We start from the raw sequence: 26,311 nt of genomic DNA, 5'->3' as shown, positions 1-26,311 counted from the left end.
CTTACTTTCATTGCCTTCACATGCCCCAACACCAATTTGGGGCACACTGGTGTGCAGAAACATTACACAAAGATCCGAGTAGGGTTTAATAGAGCCTCATTTAGTCCATGGACCAAGTGCCAAAAATTGACATATTGGTATCAGGTAAGCTGCCTTGAACCAAGAGGAAAGGTGGGATATAAATGTTTACATAAATAAATAGGAGGGTAAAACTTTTCCTCTGTTCTTCTGGAAGGTATATGTCTACATATTACATTTTGATGTGATAACCCATTCTGATTGGCATTTGAAGCATTTCATGATGTCATTTAGGTTACCAAAGCCAGTTTTCCCTAATTTTTCTAATTTGAGCTATAACTCAAGAACCAAGCGACCAATTTCACATTTTAAAGCGTTGCTGAAAATCTAATAAATTCCCCTGCAAATGACTAATACCAATAATGCCTCTATCCATTATCGTTTCATGATATGACATAAAATCATGGTTTATTGAATATGACACTTACCTAAACTAGATAGTCACCTAAAGTATATTAGTTTTGCCTTTCCAATGAGCCATAGCATGAGGAAATTCATTTTGATATGCTCTAGTTAGGCACATGAGAACTGATCCACATTTTATGTTTCAGTTTAAAACATTGCCTATGATATAAATTGGTGGTGCCATCGCTTTGCTTTCTCCAGAATCTTAACAGGGCTACATGTATACGGGCCCTGATTGCCCTGACTGAGGGCAGACTGAGGTCTACTCGCATCATGGCTGCAGGGGTGCCTCTGGGTAAAGCTAATATTCTCCTCAATAAGTGATTTTGGATTGATTTCAGCTTTGTGACCAGACGATCCTTCCAACCCTAAACCTCAACACCGTACAAAAGTTGGGGAACTGCCTTACTTTGATATGGTTTCAGAGCTGGGTCAATCCTCCTTTTGTATAATAAAATGTCAGAATAGCCCTCACAGATCTTAAGACTGTGGCTCTGGTAATTGCCAAATGAGCCCTCCAGGTTAAAGTTTCACTGAACTTGATATTTGAAGGTGCTGCATTGTTCCACAGGGGTGCCGCCTATGGACCACTTAAATTTGCGAGGCCTTTTCCTAAAGACTATCACTTTGGTCTTGGCATAGTTTATATTTAAGGCCTCTTCTTTTTATGTGATTTTTAGCCAATGTAACTGGATAATAGGTAACGCTGTAGAACTGCAAAGAAACATCTCTTACTTTGTGAATTGTGCAACTGTTCAATGTGCATATTTTATTTACAAATGTCATGCTTATTGTTACACAGCTGCTGGCATTTAATATTTTATTCAATCTATTTTTAATGTTCATCACTGTAATCATCATCCGAAAGCACATAAAGACGTTTTGCCACCTCACCTGATGCCAACATCTGGTCTGGCCCACAGGCTAATTTTCCCGTGGGCATGGGCAGGTGGACAGGAGCATAACGGTACTATAAAGAGAATGGGGAAGTCAATGCACACCTGCTGCATCCATCATCTAGTCCCCTGTCTGTGGTCCACAAATTACTTACGCTTTAAAGAACACGCGACTTGCATTGGACAAACATCCAGCAACGCTCAAGGGGACATGTAAATAGACTTTGTGCAGTTCCGCTTGTAGAACACATAGCTCATCCCTTCCTCTATACCAGGAGTGCCCAGCCTTTTTGAGCCTATGGGGGTAGGGGGGGTAACCACAAAATGGCTACCACAGGAGGCAGAGTCAACCACAAAATGTCACATGCATCACTCTTAACAGTAACTCTTCAATATTTCAGGCAGAAGCTCTGTTTAACAGGATGCCTTTTAAAACGAACATATTGTTATATATATATATATATATATATATATATATATATATATATATATATATATATATATATGCATACACACAGCTTACTTTCAGTCATGCAGTGCCGACCTTTGAGCTGTGATGGTTGCTGCAGCCGAACCAATGTTTTAAACATCTGCCCAGCCAATCAGATCTCCAGTAGACAATCAGAAGATGTGCTGGGCCACAACTGGTGGGAAGAGTGATAGTGGGCGCCTTAGTGTCCATGGGCTGGGGACCCCAGGTGAATACTATAGTGCCCAGAAATTGGTTTCACAAGTTCTTGCACAAGCAGAGAGGCAAGCGGAGATACAATAAGGGAGCAATCCTAAACATGTCTACTCAGAAGTAAGTGACATTTTAATCAATGGGGCTTACTTCCAGGAAAGTGTTTTTAGGATTGTATCCTAAGCCCGATTAGCAAAAGTGGCTTCCTAGGTCTGTTTCTCGTGTTTCTGCTTGTGGAAGACCTCTAGCGCGAGTGGAAATGTTGTACTGTAACCAACCCACTAGATGGAAATTTGCACATACCTCACATTTCCCCTGATGTGCCACTGTGCTGCCAACATGTGTGCCTGTCTACACATTGGCCAGAACCCTTCTGTTATTTATTTTATTACATTTTTATCCGCTCTCCCCAGCCCGAAGGCCAGGCTCGGAGCAGCTGAGCCTGAATGCCAAGCAGATTTCGTACCACATGACCATCACCTGAAAAGGTAGAATTCACACACCGTGTTTTTGAAAAGCATGATTATATACAAGCCTCCTGTTCATTCTAGAACGTTTTAGTTTAAACCTTTTGAAACTGTCAAAGTTTGTCAGCATCTCCATCTTCCTAAGGGAAAGTGCTAAATGATCTTTAAGAGTAAACTGGAAAAGTTTTGGTTGCTAATCAAGCAGAAAGCAAATACTTGTAATAATCATATATTCTTATCTTTGTAGGCTTTCATATCGGACTGGTCAAGACACATCTAACTGTGACACATGCAGGAACAGTGCATGTATAATCTATAGGTAGGTTAATTCTTTTACAGCTGTGAAGAATCATGATTTCATTCTTCAGTAGGAGACTGAATCCAAGTCACAATTTTAAATTGGTATTTCGGCAAGAAAGCACAGAAGAACCAGGAGATTAATGCTTATGGCACTATAAAATCCAATTCATAAAATATTTCAAATACCAACATTAAAGGAAGTGAGATAGGAAGGCAGATGTGTATTATGTGATTCCACTGATTAAATCTCGGATATGTTTTATATATTATATTTTTGTCCCCACCACAAACAGGTGTCTCCACTTCAAATAATAGCATGGGTACTCAGCGCAGGTACCGATTAACATGCAACCTGTTATCCATTAAAATGTAAAATGGGAAGTCATCTTCAGAAACTGGAGGGAACAAAGATGAGTAAGATTTCTAGTGGTTAGTGGTGAGTCTTCAGTGCCCTCATAAATATTAGAAGCAGGGTAAACTATTCAAAATAAATGTTTGTACGTTTTTTTAAACGAATGCATAATTTATGTACCTTACTGAATTCAGAATTTGATTGCCTTAACAGAAATTGAATTATTTTAAGCACAGACTGTGCAGAGCTCTGGACATGGAGAATGCATCTTTTTAATTTCGAAACCGTTGAGAGAAGAATCTTGCAATACTTTCCTTAGTAGGAGCATAAGTAAGATGGGACCAAATGGTAGCAAAAGGGAGGGGGAGCACCCGTATACCAAGGTACTTTCAAACAGACAGGAAACTATTAAGGTGGAAACGGGAAGGACTCTTGCTAGTTATATGTCTGGGTGACAAACTGTGCACATACTTAAGAATAAGCATGAAGCCTGAATGCATTGACCTATAGTGGTCGTATGTTTAGTACAAGACCACTCACCTCGGTGCTCTTAATGCCATCTGATTGCACACCACAATCAATCCAGAATTAATTGGTGTACTATCATTGAATTGCAGGAAGCCTACTGCCATGTCATTTGTTCTGCTGTGTAATATGCCATTAAAGAAATTAGGCGCTCTAACTTCAGAAGCTCTTAAATGCTGAATGGTTTTATTTCCACATAAGATTTAAGGGTCAGCAGCAGCAAATCAGACATTCTGTACTCCCTAGACATTTAACAGGGAGTTTTAATTGGTTTCTTTTAAGAGGTAGACTTAGGTATTACACACCTTATATTTATCCTAATAAAAATGTAAAACGAGCAATATCATGAGACGCCAGGATACAGGTACACATTTGAGACTATGGGGTACTAGAATTATATTTATGCACTTGCACGGTAAAGAATATCCAAAAAAGGGAAAGAAATAAGTGCATTTAACCTCCCCCCCCCCATCTACCTCTTTCCCCCTGAAACTCCCTCACAGTTTTTACCTCAGGCTTGCAGACCTGTGTTTACTGTGGCAGCACAAATCTTGAACTTAGTGAGAGAGGGAGGCCCTGACAGGGAATTTCAGGAGAAAAAAGATAGGCTGGACAGGGTTTACATACCATCAGTGCTCCCATGCACTTCTCCCCAACCCCAAGGGGTGCTTTGCAGGAGAGAAGCAGCTGTCAGGCTTTTGTTATATACAGCTACAAGTAATGTATACTTTGGCCCTCAGTGGGTGAAATAAGAGAATTACAACCATACAATGGCTGTTTAAATTCATATGGTGTTTCTAATGGGGGTCTCCAGCCCCAGGATGTACTTAGCACTACCAAAGACCCACAACCAACAGATTTTATGATAAAGTATCCTGGGCCATCCCTTACGATAGTTTTTTCCACATCTGCAATAGGTATTAAAAACCCATACACCTATAATCATAACAATCTTAATTTTGATACTGTACACTGAAATAATAGCCCTGACTACCCCATCTTGATGACCCTGGTGGTCCCTTCCAACTCTATGATTCTATGATTGTCAGAGCTTGAAAGCAAAGCAGGATCGGCCATGGTTAGTACTTGAATGGGAGACCACCAAGGAAGTTAAGGGTTGCTACGCAGAGGAAGGGAAAGGCAAACTATTTTTCCTTGCTTGAAAACCCCATGAGCGGTCACCATAGGTTTGTTGCAACTTGATGGCACTTGATTATTTTTATTACTCTAACTTGCCTAAATTAGATAGAATTTGTAATTTTCTTTATTATTGCTATATATCGGTTCTTAACATTATTTTTATTACTCTAACTTGCCTAAATTAGATAGAATTTGTAATTTTCTTTATTATTGCTATATATCAGTTCTTAACATCTGGAATTATTCATTATTTTTTAATGATCCATAGATACTTGAGAAGAAGCTAATACTGTATGTACTAAATCCTGACCCACCTTCCTAAACATTATTTAGAAGTATTTCTGGAAATCTGATAGTTGGCCTGCCAGATCACCTCTGTGCAGAATGTGTGTGCACGCGCGTGAGAGAGAGCACCTTCCAAAACATCTTGCCCATCAGCCCGATTCATATTATTATCTATTCCAATATTTTTTTCAAATGTGTATGAGATTTAGCATAACTAAACAATGTTATGATTCTTCTGAAGACATACAAACGGAGGACTCCTTTTACAATGTTTTTCATGCATGATTGCTTTGAAATTTGTAGCAAGATGTGAGATTAGACTTTCTTCCTTTTGAAGTCATTTAAAAACAAAATGTCCTTTAACTTCATAATTGCTTTTTTTTGTTAGAGGGTTTGTTTTTTGTTACATGCATGCATGCATGCATAATACCTACATACTGGCTTCACTGGGGCGGGGACAGAAGGAAAGAGTTATGCCATTAAAGGTCTATGATGATGACAGAAGGAAAGTGAGCTAGAATAATAATATGGAGGGACATGCAATGGTGCCATTTCCCATACAGTCTGAAGTTGTAAAATCCCAACAACATTTTAGTACTTATACTTAATTCAATCTCCACATAACAGGCTCAAGCTAATTACTTCTCAAATGAAACTCTACGTAGATCAGGGCTACCAAAGACGTTTTCAAGTAAACTAATATCAGTAATCACACAATTGCTGTATAAGGTATGAGGAAACTGGCAGTCAGGGGAATGATACCATGTTTTAACAAAGAGGTTTTTTTAGTGGATTTGGGGACACCAAATATCCTGGTGATAAGGCATTGAGCCCAACATAAAACATTAAAGTAGGGCTTATCAGTGTTTATAAGATAGATACAAATTCAGCAGTCTCCTCTGCCAGATATTTATCTTTACTCTCCCCCCACCCCAAACTCAATTCAGATGTCCTATGAAACAATTATTCCATATGGTTAGTGTGACCATCCAGAGGCAGGTCATTCTACTAACTGTGGTTAGTTAGGGTACGTCAAACCAGACCTGAAGTCACAGTTTGAAGTTGGTTTGTTAACCACAGTTAGTTGACTCTAAACTGAGGTTTTCAGTGATGGCATGGAACCATACTGGTTTAATCCTTTCATTTCCTAATGCCATCCTTCCTGCAATACAGGCTGGGATACCAGCAGGCATCTCCTACTCATATTACTGCTAAATCCCAGTCTGACCCATTCTAATGTAAATCAGTAATTGGAAAGAGTGCTCTCCTGCTCTCTCACTGAAATGTTTATACCTAGGAAGAGGGAGCAGAGAAAGTGGTGCACTGTTCCCCAAATTCCAATGTTTCTCTCTCCCTTCCCTCCTCCTCGTTCAAAGACAGCATATTCACAGGGTTTAAGGAAAAGTTTTGAAGCCCAGTAAAAAAGGAGTGGAGATGTGCAAATAGGATAAAACACCAGAACTTCGGTGGTGAATGTGGTCAAATAATGGAGGGAAAGTCCCCCACCGCCACTTGCAGGCCACAAGCGCTTTTCAGAATTTGTCCTGTTTAAAACAGATTTTGTTTTGAACCAAAACTCAACAATGTACTTTCAGTGTTGCATATGGAACTCGAGGCCATAAGAGAGTTGAAGTAGGATGTGCTTGAAATTCCCATCTAAATAATGAGACCCTTTTAAACCGTTTTGAGTGTAGCACAAAACTATCATACAGCAATGAATCTGTTGCCCTCATGGGTACCCAACTGCATCCTCTAATGTCAAGTACAGCATGACTGAGAAAGTGAAATGTAGAAACGATTAAATGTAATTAATTCCCCCCCTCAAGATAACATTCTTGGAATATTAACATTGCATGACACAATAGCTATATTCTAATTAAAGACCATCACAGCATGAAAACAAAGATTTCAGATATTTAAAATATTTTTCTTGGTTTCTACTTAAATTTATCAAAACACCCTCTAATTGTTTCAGCAGACCTTGGCAATATCCTTTAACATTTGTTTGCATATACACTTTAGCTTTATCTTCTCCTCACTCTCTCATACTTTCTGGCCAGCTTCTAAAGAACCAGGGGTGCAACTCATTCTGTACACTCAAAGGCTTGAATTTCTCAAATAGCAGGCTCTGATGCCACACTGAAAACTACTTTTCAAACGGAAGGGACTTTCAGAAGCAGTATGTGATATAGCATGGACAGTTCAAGAAAAGTCAAACTCTACCTGAGTGTACCCAAATCCTTAGGGACCCGTAAGTAACTTTTTAGATCCAGCCGCTAAATTTTATGTTTGTTTAAAACAAAAAACATGGATGGAGAGGATTACACAAAGTAAAAAAGTTCTGAACATTGTCCAGAACCCATAGCACAGAAGAACTAATTCTACTAGTCTGAGCAGGCTTTAGAATTGTTTCGCTCAAACTCCACGGCCGCAGTGCCTGAGAAAAACTGTGTGATATGGCAGATGGGGGGGGGGGATCAGTTGTTCTAAGGAAAAAGGTCAGAAAGTAGCATAAGGCCCTTAACTGAGTCTACAAAGCTCTTTGGACCCTGCCTATTGTTTATACCAAAGCTGTGGGCCGCAACCCAATATAGTGTCGCGTAACTACATGTGGAGGTCACAAATTTTTTTGGCAAAAGTAAAAGATTTGTATACCTATGTTTTATATACCTATATACCCGGGGTCGCATAAAAAATTCTCGGGCAAAAAGGGGTCACGAGTGGAAAAAGTTTAAGAAGCCCTGGTTTATACTCTCATTATTTTACAGAGCACTTACAAATTACCTTAGTTTACTGATATTCCCACTATCACAGCATGCACTGGGGGGGGGGTGTAGTGATGCTCCTGACTGAATGTGGATTGGAACCAAGGTTCTGTCTGGTTCAAGTCCAACATTTTACCCATTAAACTATGTCCACAAGCAAACATTCTCATTCGAGAAATGTGCCAACAGATAATGCATTGGTGCAGCTGAAGTCTGAATCACTTAGGTAGGCACTTAAACGTGTAATTTATTTCAGCAGTTTTTAGCTGCAAAATACTGCGATATTGGTCTCTAATGCTTTCTCGTAAGAAGATACTATTAAATGCACTGACTCGCACTGAGTTAAGCGGGAGAATGTGTGTGCAGTAAAAACCCCACTTTGTAATTTAAGATGGACAAAAGCCCACTAATGGCTAGCTTCATCCTTGAAAAAGAAAAAAGCAACACAAAGTTCTTTCATAACAGAGAAAAAAAAATTAGGAAGCATTAAAATTCACAGTAAACTGAAGTGACAATTCTTTTCCATGTAGTAGTAAGAAAAATAGATAAAATCCCTAAAGCTTTAATAAAATGGGTGTAATAAAAAAATATTCTTTTGTTTCGCTCTGTCAGATGTTCAAGCAAAAAAAATCTATCCCATTAGTGTGAAGATCACAATCAAACAGATCAAGTATGTCTTCCATTCAGAATCAGCTATATTTCATAAAACTGCTAGCAGATGTACCAAAAGAATGAGATCAATGCAGCACAAAAATTGATGCATTATTAGCATTAATCAAGATAAAGGCAAGAGCTCAAATATTTCTCCTTTATTATGTGCTTACTGTTGAGAGGTAATGGCATTTGTATGCAGCAAATGTGCTAATCCTATCCTGTCCTAAGCATCTTTGACAAAGCCTGTGAAATTTCATTCTTTCTGTGATAATCTCACAATAGAAATGGCCTTTCTACTCTTTCTTAACAGAAGAATATTTGTTTAATATTCTGTATACCAATCCGAGGCCCTTCCCTTGAATTAAATTAATGAAATAACTTTCTTAAGCATCCATGACAGACTTCACTCTGGTCAAAAAGTCAGACGTGCTCTATAAACTCAATTCAGCCTTATTTCAAGTTTAGAGATGTCTCATCTAAAGCATATTACTGATTAGCGTTTACATTGAAATACTGATTAAACCAGACTACAGAAATGTAGTTCTTGAGAAATATTAGTGAAATTCAGCCCAAACGATCATTTGGCTATTGTCTGCTCTCTTTGAATTTTTTGGTGCATTTTGCTTTATTCAATAATTTAATGTAACCCTCCATAATATGGTTCTCCTGATGTTGAATTTCAAGCTCAGCTGAAAACTATAACCATCTATAAAATGCAATATTTCCGCTCACAGCAGCAAATGAAAAGTTAGTATGTTAAGACTATCTTATGAGAAGAAAACTAATTAGATGATATAAAATCACCAAGTTACGTCTCAATAGGGTATCCATTGGCTCAAGAGATTTGAGGATCAGAGTTTAAACTTATCAGAGCCATACACAGTGATTCTTGAAGCAATACCTTTGCAACTGAGTTAATGCAGTCCAGAGAGAACAACCTCTAAAAGCTGAAGATAAAATGAAGCAACTATAAAGATGCATGGTGTCTCGTGAAACAATATAACTAAATTTAATGAAGTTTGTTTCTCTTGTTCTCTGCTTAACTAAGGAAAAGCACCTCTTAAGAATTGCTTGTTCTATATTTTCAGGAAGTGTCTAGGTTTTGGCCTTATCCAGAAGATTACTTTAAAATATGTCCTTACTGAGGGTCCCACATCAAAGGCAAAAGCATACTATCCAGTTTGACTTAACATAATGGATCAGAAAGCAGTATTATTCCAAGTATGGAATAGGGGACAACTCTTCTATTTGAAAAATTGGAATGTGTACCCATCAGCCAGCACACACAAGTCAAACGACACATGATGCTAAAACTCATGACCAAACTCAAACTTTTTTTGAGCCAGCGGGCACATTTTGAATTCTGAAATCACATGGTGGGCGCAGCAACAAAATGGCTGCCACAGGAGGCAGAGCCAACCACAAACAGATTGCCACAGCTTAGCTTGAGTAACACAGCGCAGATCCTTGTGTTGTGGCAGCAGCTGCTGCCGAAGCAACATTTTAAAAAAACTGCACAGCCAATCAAATCTCCAGCAGTAAATCAGAAGCTTTTTGCTGAGCAAAAGCCCTACCTGGCCCTGCCCACTTCTTAAAAACAATTGGCGGGCACCAGAAAAGGTGTTGGCGGGAACCATAGTGCCCATGGGTACCACATTGCCCTAAATCATCCACAGAGTGACTCAGTCTGGATCAGAGCCAGAGCTGCTAGGAAGGACGGGGAGAAGAAGAATTCAGCTTCCTTAAGCTTGTGAAGGGGAAAAGGCAGCTACCGATACTGTGCCTGACCTTTCTTGCTTGTTTACTTTCTAAGGCATAAACCAGCTGTGAGTGGGGGGAACATCAAGAACATCATGCCAGGCAGAAGAATTGTAAGCCCCTTCGCCAGCACCAATGCTCCCAATCCAGATAAAGCACTTTTGTGTCTGCTTTTAAGTCAAATTGAGAATTCCAGTGATGGAAATCTGGTGCCATGTACACTTTGGCCCTGAGCAGGTCACAGAGTCACAGCTGGATATATACACAAATTAAGGAAGCTACAGCTTGGGGTGGGGGTTCAGATTATAAAGAGCTTCTAAATGCAAACAAATTACTAAAAACTACAGGTTGAGTATCCCTCATCCCGACTGGCTGGAACCAGAAGCGTTCCATATTTCAGACCTTTCCTTATATTGGAATACATGTTGAGTTATCTTGGGGATGGGACCCAAATTCATTTGTGTTTGAGATACACTTTAAACACATAGCCTAAATGTAATTTTGAACAATATTTTAAATAATTTTGTGTGTGTTTTTTTGTTTTTTGTTTTAATTTTGTGTATTCTGGACCACCGGAAAGCAATGGTGGAACTGTCTCACCGGAATACCTGTATCAGCAGTTAAACAAGAGCATCAACAAACAAACAACGGCAGACTTTCAGTCTCTACCTACAATGCAGCGTACACTGTATTTTGTTTTTTTAGGTGAGAGGAAACATTGAAAGAAGGCAGCACGGATCTGCCTGTATGCCGGCTCAAAGGGTCCGGTTTTCAGTCCAGATATGGGATGTCTGGATAAGGGATACTGTACTTGTACTGCTTTTTTGGTGTGAGGCATTTTAAACTTGAGATAGCTTATGTCTATTTCAGCAGGTTAGCCACACGGAGTCATTAAAGAGAGTGAAAAGTAGCTGACTTTGTACAAAATTCACGGCAAAAGGCAACTGACAGAATGACACTGGAAGACAGATGCTTAATTCCTCTGTTAAAATGGATAGGATTACTCAGCATATTAAATATTGTTACTAAGTGTCAGTAAAGGTAATGTGCCTGGCAGTTTAAAATGCCATTCTCTTAAAGCAGATGATTACAAATGGGATATTGTTCCTTGTCCATTTATTGCAATGATAGATTATTGAGCCAGCAATTGCTTTGGGAAGTAACCGGAGTTCTAACTGTTTCTATGGCTTATGAGGACTCTACTGTATTCAGAATTTCTCCTCTATCACCCCCTCAGTAATACTATACCTGGTGTGTGATACCATTTTTAAGTGTAAAGCTTTTTTATTTGGGCTGAGATGAGAAGTTACTATATCAAGCAAAACCATTATATCTATATGCGGGAACACTAAATAGTAATTTGCATGGAGGTGTGTCACGGCAAATCCCCTTTCGTTCCATATTCTCTCCCAACTAGCCATTTCTTGCATGACGCTAACATGGCATGGTTGTTCAATGGCAGAACTTGAACTCATAACCAGCCCCTGTGGGACTCCCACAGCACCCTTACAATAATTCACACAAATAGTTGAAGTATGTCAAGGCTAGGAAGCAACCCCTTAGTTGGGCATAGGGCTGACTCAGGAATGACTGATACTGTTTACCTCCGCATCACTATCTCCTACCACCACTGTCTTTATATTAGCAGAGCTGGTGGGAAGGAGTATCAGGAATATGTGAGGAGTAGAGTAAAATACAGCAGGACTAAGCAGAATGGAAGTGAAGTTTACTGCCAAGAGAGGGGGGTAGAAAGAATGGTGATAACCCTTGGGAAAAGAATAACTTTCATTAAAGGTATATTTAAGCTAGTAGGACTGTGGAAAGGAGAACTATCTTGGCACGTGAGGGAACTTCAGAGGGTGAACAGTAGCCCTGGAAAGAGAGCTTAGATGTTGAAAAGTTGAGTAGTCTTTAGGTTGAAAGAAGGCATGATACTTGTGGTGGGCCACTAGTGGCATTTCTGAGGAGTTTTGGGGAGGTAAGATGTGGGAGGCACATTGGGACAAGATGGTGAATAGTACTTTTAGTTTTAGATGTGAATACTCCATCCTTTTTGAGCCTGCGGGCACATCTGGAATTCTGACATGGCATAGTGGGTGCAGCAACAAAATGGCTGCCACAAAATGGCTGCTGCAAGAGGCGGAGCCAGCCAAACAGATTGCCACAACTTAACTTCAGTAATTCAGTGTAGATTTGTGTGCTGTGGTGGAAGCTGCTGCCAAAGCAACATTTTAAAAAATCTGGACAGCCCATCAAATCTCCAATAGTCAATCAGAAGCCTTGCTGGGCAAAAGCCCACCCTGGCCCCACCCACTTCCTAAAACAACTTGGTGGGCACCAGAAAAGGTGTCAGTAGGCACAACGTTGGGGACTCCTGAGCTAATAATTGACTTTACCACAGTTGCTCACAAAAAAAAATATACTGAATTTTTCAGTGGAAGATTTCTGTGTGGCACCTGAACCATCCTCACACAAACTTTTGGAATTTAATCGCCCTTTTCCACAGGATTCAATCCCTGCTATGTCAACTTGTGCCTGTCTTGGAATCCCAACGAAGATATTCAGGGGATGACCACACACATCTTTGGTTCCTGATTTCATTGCAGCAGTTTCCGCTCCTGCCATTTAAACATGGCACAGCGATGATGCACTTTTGGAACAGCTAAAATGAAATCTGAAACCAAACTCACCTGCATGCACAGAAAAAGCGCCAAGTTGTTTCTATCTCCCAGGTGCCCTAGGTTGGTTTAAAATAGCTTAGGAGCACAGAACTGGCAGACATGAACACGAATAGTGGGTTGGATGCCATAGAGGATTTCTGTGGATGGATGGATGGATGGATGGATGGATGGATGGATGGATGGATGGATGGATGGATGGATGGAAGCGGAGCAATTTTTCTCAACTTTACCCTCCTGCAACAGATACCAGACTCCACTCTCCCCAGGATCAGCAGTTCAACCTGTGCGGGGGGAGGGGTTGAACTCTGTCAGCAGAAAATTCCAGCTGATCCAAGCCACTGGATCACTAAGTCAGCATTCAGAAATAGGGGCTTTCATTCATACCAACAATTAAGCAAAAGTAAAAACACCCTTGCAACAGATTTGGAGACTACACATAACCAGTGTATGCTCCTTTGGAACACTGTCTTCTGTATGGAGTTTGGAGGTGGGGTCAATTCAGTTCAGTAGGCCTAACACATTCTGTTTTCATACTACACTAATGCTGTGCATTCATGGCAAAATCTAGTAGGGGAAAACAAACAGAAAGCATATGACTAAAGGAACTGTAAGGAATTATAAATTCTTTAGAATTAACCTGTGAAAATACTACCTGGCAGAAAGGGGGGGACTAGGCTGTACTTGGCCAGACTCTCTTGGAGAAAGCTCTGCCAGCATCTTAGAGATTCACCTTGGACTAGTGCCTGAGCATGTCTGGGAGGCGCTAATAGGTATAAGCCTCAGTACCACTGGCTCCATAAGTGCTGTCAGCGCCTCGGTTGCTTAGACAGAGATCTGGCTCTGGGTACCAAGCAAAATGATCTGGGATGCCACTGTTGGCAGGTGTTACATATCATTGCTGTATCTTGTCGAACAGGTTTGCTCTTACATTAAATGTCCATGTTCAATCTTTACAGCAGTCTTGCAATGGGAAAACAAATTCCTATGGTGACTGTTTTGTTGTATAAATGTGTATCATGTAAACGTATAGCTTTTAGTAACGAAGTTGTTTTTCTTCACTGGGAAACCTTTACAGCCCATTTAACCATGTTGGCATTAACATGAATTGGTCTCCTTGTGTAATATTGGGGGTATGGATTGACCCTGGGCCTTCAGCCTTACTCAAATGCACCATTCCCTTGAATTTCTGCCCTTGCTTTTGTTCCCTTGAACCAAATGCAGGTGAGGAAATTGCTGCATAAATTACCTCCTTCGTGTTACATAAGAATCATGCAACAAAGAATGATTTGTTATTAAGATTATAATCTTTATCTGTCCAAGATTGCTCTGCAATGCCATTATTAATTGCCCTTTTACTGCAGCTTGAAATCATGCACCTTTTTAAATAAATTAAACCTGAAATGAATTTTACTAATACGTATTGATCTCTGAGCTATATTCCCCCACCCCCAGAAATCCTTTTTCCTTAACTGCAGGGCAGCCAGCAGGGCTTTCCACTCCACATACTGCTTGCAATTTGGGATGCATATTTTATGAGCTTAACTTTACAGTTCTGTGGTGCAATTTTAAACCTTCAAATGAGTAATAGATTTGAATTTGTTTCTCCCTTGCAATCTTTATGCCTAGAAGTTCTGTTTTGTAACATGATGCTCTATAGCAATTTCACTAGCTTTGTCTTTGTAAGTTACAACACAAGGAGATTTTGCCTTGTAAAGAAAAAGCAGAAGCAAAGGGGAAAAACAGTCATTATTTCCATAGGATGGTGACGTTTAGAGCATACTTTTTTTAAACAAAGGAATGAAAAAAACCTGTGTTATCTGAGGATTGCAGTCCTAAGGTAGAAGGCCTGATTTCCTCATGATCTATGTTTGCTGATGTGCTTAAGCTATAGCAAGAGCGTATTCACCACCCATTTGTTTAGCCTGTGGCTGCTGCAACTACCTCATTTGTCTATTCTAAAACCTGGGTAAAAGGAATTCTCAAGAGGTAAGCAAGAATCAACCAAGAGATGACTGCAGGTAACTTAGGGTTATCCTCATTTATCCTGGGGTCAAATTCCCAGAAATAAAATGAATACACAAGCTCCAGATTTAAGTGCCAGTCCTAAGAGGTCTTGGCAGGTGACTGTGGATGATAATATAATTTGGCCCTTGGCTCTCAGCTTATGGCTCAGAGCCTATAGGCCCGGGCAAGCTGGCCAAGCAGGTGCCAGCCCAGTCCAGGAGTTAGAGGCATTGTGTATATTGTGTTGTTGTTGTTTTTATATTTGTTTTTCTTTGTAAGCTGCTTGGGTCTCCAATAGGGCAAGAACAGGGTATTGTTTAAACATATAAATAACTGTGTTTATAAAATCTCCTACGGGGAAGACTAAACTCCTGCGTTTCAAGGAGTATTGACTATACTCCTATCATATTATCAGGAGAAAAACAGATCCAGCAATGGAAGCAACGACAAAACCTCAAGCGAAACCTAGGGACAGGCATAGTCATGTTACTATCAAGACAAAGTACCAGGGTACCTTATAAGGGAAGTGCTACTACACATCCTACAGCTGCCTACAGTTGATGCTTTTATTAGTTGCTTTACCTTTACTGTGGTACAGTGGTTCGAGCACTGGACTAAGGTGGGCTGAGGTTGTTTCCCAGTGCTATCAAATTTACTTGGGAACTTGAGCCAACCTTTTCTAAGCCTACCCTACTGCACAGGGTTGTTGTGAGCATGAAATGGAGGGGAGTGAACTATATGCACCACCATGAGTCACTTGGAGGAAGGGCAGGATACAAGTGCAACAAATTAAAGTTTTAGAACATTGCCAATCGACGTGTTCTGTTGAAGGAGTGCAGACGTGGTTTTTTTTACGAATTTCACTCGTTTTCAATGTTGACTTAGGTGAAATCCTTATCTCGGCAACTGATTATGGTTTTCTCTTTCCCTCCACTGTTTAGTGTGGAATTAGATTTTAAGCAACAAGAAGACAAACTACAGCCAGTTCTGAGAAAACTTCATCCTATTGAGGAAACTCAGGTTGCACCTTTGCCTTACTCCCAGGACAGTTACTCAACTCCTAAGCAAAAATCCAAAACTGAATCAAAAAAGCACGGAAGATGGAAACTCTGGTTTCTTTAACTAAGTCCATAGTATACGGAATTGAAGGCCTTCTTTGAAAACAAAAAAGGAAAAGTTGTGGATTTTTTAAAAAAGGGATCTTGGTAATTTGAACAGGAGACAGTCAGCGAGCGTTAACCTGACTATATACTATGGAAGCATTCTGTTCTCACCATATGTACCAAAAAGGCCTTTGTACCTATGAACTAACTTTCAGGAGCAAGGCATTCAAATCACCCCTTGCCAACTTTTTATTCAAATTTCACCAGTGTGGGATGTAAAAAAGAAAAAAATTCAGGATAGAAATTCATGTTAGCAAAGATGAAAGTAAAACTACTCTCCCCCAAACTCCTTAAACCCACAATCATTTTTATTCGCATCTTAATGTTGAACTGCCATCTTGTTCACAACAGTACAGTTTATATTCGTCAATCAATATAGTCAAGAATTTCTGCAAAGGAAAAGAGCAAGCCTTTTGTTTTAAAAGGCCTCCATTGTTACATTGCATTCCAAATATGCTGCGGGTTGGGTAGTGCCATTTTCAGCACATAATATCCTGAGGAAAGCACAATATTTTCAAATGGTCTGAGACCACGAACAATCTTTAAGGTGTGACTATGTGTATACTTGCCTTTATGTGCTGTAGCATTGAGCCAAGTGATTGCATCTCAGTGAAATGCTGGCACCTTTGATTTAGTGTCATCTTCCATCACCCACTCCGGATGGTGAGCAGTCCAAAGCCACTCAACGTCAGGACATGCCTTTAATCACTGCAAGTTGACAGGGTCAAAGCTAGGGGCACTGTGCTCTCTTAGATATAATGTTTAATCTGTTGGTACCCAACAGCTAAAATTATGTGTTCTGGCATCGTATTTACTTGGGGGGGGGGGAGAAGAAATAGATAATGTTAAGTGACAGATCATTGGCAGCTGCCACAATTTAATACTCTTTTGTAATTCAGTCTTGAGAAAACACTCCACACAAATGACACACTGTGCCAGAAGTTTTATAATGTGTCGTGCTTTTTAAAAGTTCACAAATGCCTGGCGATTTTATTTACTTGTGCGTCAGAGAAAGATATCCAACCATTCCAATGCACATATTTGGTTCAGCATTAGCATATCAGTGCTTTGAATGAAAATGCTGTGAAAAATCATACAATTTTAAGAGTAAGGTGCAGTTTGCCCTCAGAAACAACTACGGTAACAAGCAAGCCAAAGTAAAGAACTTGTAAGTTTCACTTATAGCAACAGGAATACAGTTGAGTACTTAATTGTCCCACTAGGGTCAGTGGGTTTTGAAAATACTCAACATTGGCAAGATTGTGCTCTGCATTTTTCCCTTTATTTATAAATCTCAATGAAAAAAATCTATAATAGCTTTCTTTGGAAATGTGTGCATTGAAAATTCTGTTACTGTTTATACTTACATTTCAGTAGGGTTTTGTTGGAGGTACTAGGCCTACAATTTCACATCTCAAAAAATCATACAGGGGGTTCTGCGCCGCCCCGCCCCCCACTGGAAATCAGCAGAAAGGATGAAAAAATAATATAATTGGGGGAATCCATGCCTAAATGCCCAACATACTATACTTGCCTCACTTCAACACCAAGCTCATAATCTGAATATTATCCATTTTATATGGATCCCAGAGCAAGCAATTTGGTCATTAAAAAAACCTGTTAATAAGTTTATGAAACATATGGTCTATAAAGATTGTTATGAGCATATTAGTAAAGTAAAGGTCAACACACACAACATCCTATTTATGCTTTAATGAAATACTTACACCTTTATAGTAAACTTCCAAGAGGGCTACAAGTCACTGTACATAAGCAAACAGTATTCTTTTCTTGTGTGTGTGAGAGAGCGCTAAAGGATCAGAAAGGCATTTCTGTGCCATGAAGGAAAGTGCAATTGTTTCAAGTTAGACGGGGGAGTATAATGTATTTTATAATGTTTTTAAATTAAAATTCAGCAACTGTTTACAAAAGATCCCCACCATAACTATTTTAGAATCCCAGCTATCTCAGAGCATCAAATATTATTTTTATGAAAATAAGGGGAAAAAACCCTCCTATATATGCTTATATAGATTAACCTGTTTTGCGCGCTACTGAAAACGACATCTTCACATACACGAACAACTCAGTTCCTATGTCTGCTTAAGCATGGTCTCAGTGATAGTTATGAGTGAATAAAAAGTGGGAGATCTACGTACATAGGCATAGCCTGTGGTTACTTCTACTGAAAGCGATGCCCAGTTCCACCTCACAAGCGGCTTTTAAATACTTTTTAGTCCAAAAATAGGTTGCAGTCCAATGCAGGCAGAGGCTGTTCAGTAGCAGTAAACAGAAGCCCAGCTATATGAATGCAATCTCCAACAGAAAAATTAGCTTGTTCAGTAGACCAACCCTCAATCAAATGAGTACCCTTTTGAATCAAAATAAGCTTGAACTTGTAAAACGCTTAGACGTTTCAATCCTGGGAGTAGCTAATGCGCATGTTAGAGGCTACCATATGTGGGGTTTTCTCCTTTCTCCTCACCCAGACCCGGCAACACAAAGCCATACATTCATCCAGAGGTTGTTACTTTGGAGATTGCTACTTGAGGAAAATGAACAAAACACAGTGTGTGAATATCTAGGACACCTTTTAAGGAACTGCTGGTTTACTGCATAGTTAGTTTCTTTTTGGAACTGAGCCAACAGTATGACATTCATCAGCTATGGGTATTTTAAACATACATCCCTCTGACATACATAGCATTTGATCTATGTGTTCCACAAACAGCCCATATTATCATGGGCTAATATTCACCTACAAATCCAAAAATGTATTTTGCTTCTTGCCAAGTAAAACATAGGCTGCCATTATCTGGCAAAGATAAAGATGGGAACCATTTTGGAGCTTGAAAATTAGACTTCTAATTGAGTCTCCTAACCGAGTATTTTCCCTAAATAGGATTGCAAATTTTAATTTTTTTATATTTTCCTTTTCAAAAAGGTAAAGTACATATTCTTGCTCAAAATTACATATTGTGTTACCGTTCCATACTATGTAACTTGTAATAAAATGTTATTTGCAAGTGTGTAATCCGTATCATATTGTATTACATTTAGGATCACTCAGGCACAGTTTAGAGGTTTTAAGGGGGAAAGTTAATTCTTTAAAAAAAAATGTAGCTCAATACAGTATGTGATTGAAATGGTGATTGTTCCACTTTAATGAGAGATCATGTTTAAAAAAACAGGTAGAACCACCAAAAGCAAGTGTATCATCACTCTCCAATCTGGCATACTATTTAATTTGCTGCTAAATTCATTAGCAATATCATGTGGTCCTAACCACTGGTTTACTTATAAGCCCACTACCATATCATGCTTTGATTCCATTTCTGACCAATAAATGCTGCAGTAATTTTATATTACTTGCTATTTTCATACTACAGGGACAATATTTTCTAAGTTTGCATAATTCCCATAAGGCAACAGTTACATTGATCTTTGTTTTGAGATTATTATTGGGAAACAATACATGTAAATATCACTTGTTTTCTTAAAGAAATAGACACTGTAAGATACTTTCTATAGTCAGGATAAAACAAAAACTATTAAAATTAAAAACAATGTATGAATTGTTTGCTGTTATTTTTATTTTGCTTACAACAACACTCTTTTACAACCAATGAAACAATACTGACTGTGCATTCTCTATTTTCCTTCAACATTTCATTGCTAAATTAAGTTTTTTTAAATCCAATAGATTGACTTTAAAATGCTCATGAAAAATTAAACTTCTTGTTAAGATAGCATTATTCCAACAGCATCTGCATAATAGCACTGGGTTGATATTATTTGTAAACTTGGTAATTATCATTGCCACTAACAGCATCATAACAGCGCAGACTTCTGCTGTGCTAGAATGAATCAGTGGGCTTCCAGCATCTCTCAGCATTATTTCCATATCAATAAAGTATGAGTGCAGGCTGTTTAAATTAATGTGGGCTCCTGGAAAGATATTCCCAATTTATTTAGCTGAATGCAGTCTATTAAGTTTTTTAAAAAAAGATACAGCATGTTTCATTTCCATTAGGTAAATGTGGGATACTGCAGATTCTACATTAGGTTGACCAGTTTCATAGTACAGGGGAAACCAAAAGTTGTATTAGCAGTAGTAGTAGTCGTCGTCGTCGTCATGCAATATGACTTGCAGTGCAATCCTAAACGGAGTTACAGCCTTCTAAGTCCACTGAAGTCAATAGGCTTAGAAGGGTGCAACTCTGCTTAGAATGGTACTGTTAATTGTTCACAGTAACAATATGCAGTAAGGAAAATTTTTATTCACAAATTAAAGCAGTTTAGACAACGACTATACTAGTTGAGACCTGAACCATTCAGCTAATTTAATACAATTGCTAAGAGACTGAGCTGCACCTTCATTCAAAATCCCACTTTTGCCTTAAGCAAACCAGTATCCTCTCAGCCTCTTGCTGTGCCCCCCAACATTTCAGGGAACATTTGGGGCTGCAGTGGGAGGAAGGAAAATAAGAAAGTCATACTCCACAGGTGAAAAACATTCCAACCACAGAAATGTTCTGGTAGATTCAAGCCACTGTTTCCAGTTGATCCATTCAAACATTATTGTGGACTACAGAAAATTGCTTTATATACGTTTGTATGTATTTCTGTATACATGCACACACACCCCGATCAAAAATGGTTTGCATGTAAGAGATAAGTAACACGTCCAGTTCTTAAGTTTCTGACTCTATGGGCATCTATAAAGGGCCAAATTACAGAACCAGTACCATATAGAACAATACACTAACCAAATTCATGCAACACCCAAAAACGAAGCACCAGTTCTTACATTGTCTTTGTAGCATGGTCCTAATTTCCATGTGGTCAAATACCGCTAATGTTTGGAACTGGGTTCAGCGGATGATGTAGTTAATTCCATGCCAGTACTGCAAAGGCAACTTAAAAATTGACGTTGAGATGCAATACACATCCTTGAGTGCTGACAATGAATTCTAAAACGGTACAATTTCCATAATTTCAGTAATGGTAATGCTGTACAACTGAGCAATAAACAACACATATTTGGATGCAATGATTCAACAAACTATGTTGACAAACTGCCAGGACACAGAAGAAAGCTGTAGGGATATCCAAATGTCAAGGGGGTCCGTGTTCTCCGTTGTTCAAATTGGTTCACCCAGGGAGAAACAAACAGTGGTTGTCACTTCAGCAGTTTTCTTCTCAACCAAGCCCTTTTATCTCCTGCTCCTGGATTCCTCATTCTGTTTCCCTACAGCAGCCATTTGAAGCCCCAGACTTCTTCTGCCCTACAGTTCACATTCATGGTGCAGACACATTTGAAGCCACAAATTGTTTTTTTCCTATGTGTGTCTCTCTGTTTGGAAGTCAAAGAGAGGTCTCCACTGAATGGACCCCAGACCTTAGTCAGGCCTGGATTCGTCTACCTATCATCAAGAAAGACCACCAAGATTCTACTGGACGTCCCTTCCAAGAGGATGCCAGGGTTCATTATCAAGAAAAGAATCAGCATTAGGATGGACGATGTGAAAATGGTCTGGCTACAAAGCCAGCTACCATCAGGTAAGCTGTAAATATATTATTTCATCTGTGTTAGCTATTGTGAGAAGGCTGAATAGTTAATTATGGTGACTGGTCAAACAGAGTCAACTGACTGCAGTCAAATATTCATAAAATACTCTGTGTGTGTGTGTGTGTGTGTGTGTGTGTTGCAGCACTCTTTCTCTCCTGTCTTTTCTTGTAACAGTAAAGTTGACAGTCCTGTACATCTCTGAGCCTTTCAAATAAAGGCTGGGCAGGAATCCCTCCCAGAATGGTTTAGGTGTAGGACTAAATGATCCATTATACTTTTCCCAGCTTTGATATTATGATTTATTCCTTTGGAAGGGAAAAAAAGATCATGTAATCATTAGCAACCATGAAAATGAACCCTAAAATGCAAGCTGTATCATCATGTTGCTTTACTACCAAAACCTTAAGTTAGTACGCCTGAAGTATCAGATGTGCACACAAGCAAATTGTGATATCAAAGCAAACCTCATAAGGCTTCCTCTCCTGCAAGGACTGTCAATGTATGACTGAGTTCATGAGTACATCTGTGTCTCAAAGATAAGCTGATATGTTACAGTCTACAGCGTACAAACCCAACACACATTTAAAGACCCTACCCAGAAACTTAAAAACGAAAACAGAATCAGCATTACATCAAGTGAAAATGATTTCTCCGATAAATCAGAAAAAGCATTTAGAACTGTAGCACATAGAACTATAGCTTATGCTCTTTCTTGAGGCTAGAACTGTACAATCGTCAATTAAAAACTAATTAAATGAACAGACTTGAGTTTACATCCCACTAACAGAGATCCATATTATTATATTCTTCCCCACATGAAACAGCATGTATGATTTCCATAAATTATGAAGCCTAGATTAAAATGCAGTAGTATCAGGAGGTGTGATTTGGCCATATACAATTTCTATTGAACGTCTACGCAAATCTGAAGAAACACAGTGAAAACTAAGCTGAGATCTATTATCTTCCCGTTCTTAATTTGTTGAAAGCAACTATTTTTACTCAAAATAAATTCAAATAAATACAAGCACTCCGTCCAGACTGCTGGTCTATACTGTACTTGTGTTTAGATGTCAAACATAGTGCTGAAGAGATGTCAAATATTTACATGCTGTGTGGGCAAATATCTTATTTCTAAATTATGTTTCTTTTTAAAAACAGAAAAGAAACAGAAGGTCTGTTTGTATATGCAAGCTCACCCAAAAGGAAATCATGACATCCCAAAGAAAACTTACTATAGGCAAGGTACTTGTTGGAATGGGTTTGAAGGAATTACAAACAAAACAAAAAAAATTCTTCCTAATTTTTGTAACTTACGGTTGCAGTATCCTAAGAGTATACCTGGAAAACTTTAATATTCAGTATACAACAGCTTCAATAAGCATGGATTATTGCATCAAAAACACCACACAGCACTTTGGAAATATTTTGACAATCTGCCAATCAACGGTATTCACTACACTAGCAATAATAATTTTAAAATGCCATTTGAGCATTAGAACACACTTGCGCGATGAGCCACAAAGCCTTCAGGGTGCTTGACTGTTGCCTGCAGGTTATTCTTAGAACCTTGATAAGCCAACTCCCTATCCTTTTTTAATAACTGCCTGCAAAGAAAATTTACATATATGTTGATAGACATTTGAGGTAGGTTTAGGGTGTTGAATAACACAGCCCATGCTTGAATTCTGCTGTATCACGCTCCTTCCCTCCATCAACAGCTCTGCATTTGCACACCAGCAAGGTTAAAGACACAAGGGTTAATAATTTAAGATTTCCTCTGAATTATGTATACTTTTTTGAAACAGTAAATTCAGCATGCAGTACTTTTATCCTATGATCATTTCGGTGCACCTTTACTGTATTCAAGAAGATAAAAGACAGCATCATTCACACTCTTTCTCAAGAAACGTGCATGTCAATTCAGGGCACCTTCTGACATTAGAATTGGTACCCAAAAGATGTGCAAGTCCCTTTTGCTTTACACTGTTCGCTTCTTTGACTGTGATGCCTGTGCATCGCATCCTGTGCTCAAGTGAGAACTATTATTCGGAATTTGGAGGGGGGTGAAAACTTAGCAGTAGCCATCATCATTTCCTGGAACTAGCTTATGGGTAAGACAGCTCTGTGAAAGAACCAGAACATACTTAGAATTAACCTGAAGGAGAGGTAATGCCTAGACTGGTAACAGAAAATATTCTCCAAAGTCTTTAAAATGTGCCTTGACTCTTTATACTAAGAAATAAATCAAAACAATGAAAATCTCCTAGAACATTTCATGCCCTACTTAGGCTAGTTAACGGGTCAATCCTATGCAGAGTTATCCCAGTCTAAATCTAGTGATTTCAGTGGGCTTAGACTGGAATAAGTCTGCAAAGGATTGCACTGTAAACAACTGCAAACAGTAATTATGTCAGATGTAGTGTTATACAAATTAAGCATTAGCTTGTAAACCTGGAGGTTTGCCTGGTCCTATTTACATGAGCTTCTCCACCCCTAGTGATTCAATCTCATTAATTTCAGTTTGAGTCATGTGCAGTATCTCTGTCTATGAAAGTTCTTGCCACATTAATTTAGTCAATCTAAGTAGAGGTAACACTCAACTTAATCTTTGTAATAGTACATTCCTAGCCCATATTTTTTCTGTGTCCCCATTTAAAAGGATAAACAGGCCCACATGTGAAGAACACACCCACCCTAGGTCTCTAGCATTAAATTCCTAACTAATTCCGAATTTTAAAACCCAAGTTGACTCTTTTTGCTACTAAGAAGTCACAGGTCTAGAGTTGGGGCCAAATCTACCTTGAGTCTTTGTGAGAAAGATGAACTATGAATGAAATAATAAATATAAATAAAATTATAACAGAAACTCTGACATTGGGAAAGCAAATCGTAACAAGCCTCAATGGTTTCAAAAATATATACTGTAATTTTTATGATACAATTATGCATATCTCTCTTTCCTGAACCTAATGTTAAATATGAATAGTTAATAAGGTTACTGATATAGATACCACATACAAGTGGATTTGTTGTAGGTCATTCAATTACATGCTATCTCTTGCAGCTACTAGATCATAGTGCCGGAATTGGTTAGACTTACCTTGGCATTGATATATTTGAGCAGAGTCTGTGTGCCCTTGGGATTTTGGAAAATCTGGAACATTTTCTAATTCTGATCATTTTTAACTGGAAAGTTCAAGTCTATGGGTCAGATCCACTGCAAACACTGCCGAGAAAGACTCCCAAATTTCCTCTTCCCAAGCAATCCTTCAAAACTCCAGGCAAGTATATTCCCAATGCTGCAGAACCCACATGGAGTAATAAGCCACATGAGTAGGGATGCTGCAGTGGGGAGCGAGAAATGGGATCCACTCACAGAGGCGCCATGAAGGAGCAATTTTGCCCTCTTTCCCCTCCGCACTGCAACCTCCCTGGCTACATGAGTCTCAAAACCCCAGGGATAAACTTTGGAAAGGACTGCTGGGCAAATGGGAAAGTTGGGACAATCAGCAATCATCAGTGCCTTCTGCTGAAGGATTACAGGATCCAAACCACAAACAATTGATATAGGTGTTTACTGCATGAGATAACTGAGAGAAATGTTTATTTTATGTATATCCCACTTTCCCCCTTGATCAGGGACTCAAAGCAGCTTTTCACGTAGTTCCCCCTACTCCACTTAACCCCCACAAAACAACAATGTGACAGTAGGTTAGGCTGAGAGATTGTGACGGGCCCAAGGTCATGCGGCAGGCTTCCATGTTCGAGCGAGCCCTGAGAAAGCTGGAAACATCATCAGTACTAGTTGAAGCAACCCATAATGGCCTGGAGATATTACACTTTATGGCAGCAACAATTTCCTAGTGATGAGATCCTATCTTGGTGGGTTCATTTGTTTTTTCCTGACTGTGTGCATACTTTGAAGCTTAAAACAGAATGGCATGACGCGCCACTGAAGGAGTTTAAAGAACCAATCTCCCCCTCCCCAGGGTATACTAGCATTTGGAGTGGAGCAGGCTGCTAAACAAATGACAGCATATGTGGAATCCCAAGGATAGACAACAATATAACAAGCACTTTAAATCACTTGTTGAGGTAGATCTTTCAGGGTCTCTAGAGTGCTGCTGGCTACATCACAGAGCTTGTAGCCCCTTCTTTTCTACACTTTAGGAATCCGAGGAGAGATTTCAGTACACTATGGCCACAATAGCTTGGATTCTATGCAGCACACGCAGAATTACACTGACACAAATGACAAGCAACTTTCGTACCTCTCACTGCAGTTGTGATTTTTAACATTGTGCTCATGTAAGTTACTGGACACCCAGGACAACAATGGGGGTCAAAGGAGGGAGCTGCAGGGAGAAAGGGGAATTAACAAAAACTGCCTTCCCGCTCTTTTGTGAGCAGAAGTAGTCTCTGCTCTCCATCTGGGCTGCTGAGGCATGGCCTGGCCCAACCAAGTGACATTTATGTCATATCTGGCCCTCGTAACAATTGAGTTCAACACCCCTGCTCTAGGTAGTGCAGAATGCTGTTGCTAGACTGCTGGTCGGGGCCAGCTAACAGGAGCATATGACA

The 26,311-nt window shown here is 39.3% G+C and overlaps 2 protein-coding genes across 4 annotated transcripts in view; one reads left to right on the top strand and one right to left on the bottom strand.

The window, feature by feature from the left end:
- INSYN2A (inhibitory synaptic factor 2A) overlaps nucleotides 1-16,162 on the top strand; it is a 51,677-nt gene extending 35,515 nt beyond the window's left edge. For both annotated transcript variants that reach the window (XM_056850275.1, XM_056850274.1), the window contains 2 exons: nucleotides 2,776-2,847; nucleotides 15,934-16,162. In XM_056850275.1, coding sequence (XP_056706253.1) covers nucleotides 2,776-2,847; nucleotides 15,934-16,114 — 253 coding nt within the window. In that variant the 3' untranslated portion in view covers nucleotides 16,115-16,162. The remainder of the gene's footprint in view (nucleotides 1-2,775; nucleotides 2,848-15,933) is intronic.
- Nucleotides 1-26,311, bottom strand: part of DOCK1 (dedicator of cytokinesis 1) — a 530,876-nt gene that overhangs the window by 329,856 nt on the left and 174,709 nt on the right. The gene's annotated exons all lie outside the window — the stretch shown is intronic.

This window comes from Euleptes europaea, chromosome 5 (assembly GCF_029931775.1).
Source record: "Euleptes europaea isolate rEulEur1 chromosome 5, rEulEur1.hap1, whole genome shotgun sequence".
Taxonomy (NCBI): Eukaryota; Metazoa; Chordata; class Lepidosauria; order Squamata; family Sphaerodactylidae; genus Euleptes; species Euleptes europaea.
The sequence above is the reverse complement of the archived record's forward strand: the minus strand, read 5'-3'. Positions and strand labels throughout refer to the sequence as shown.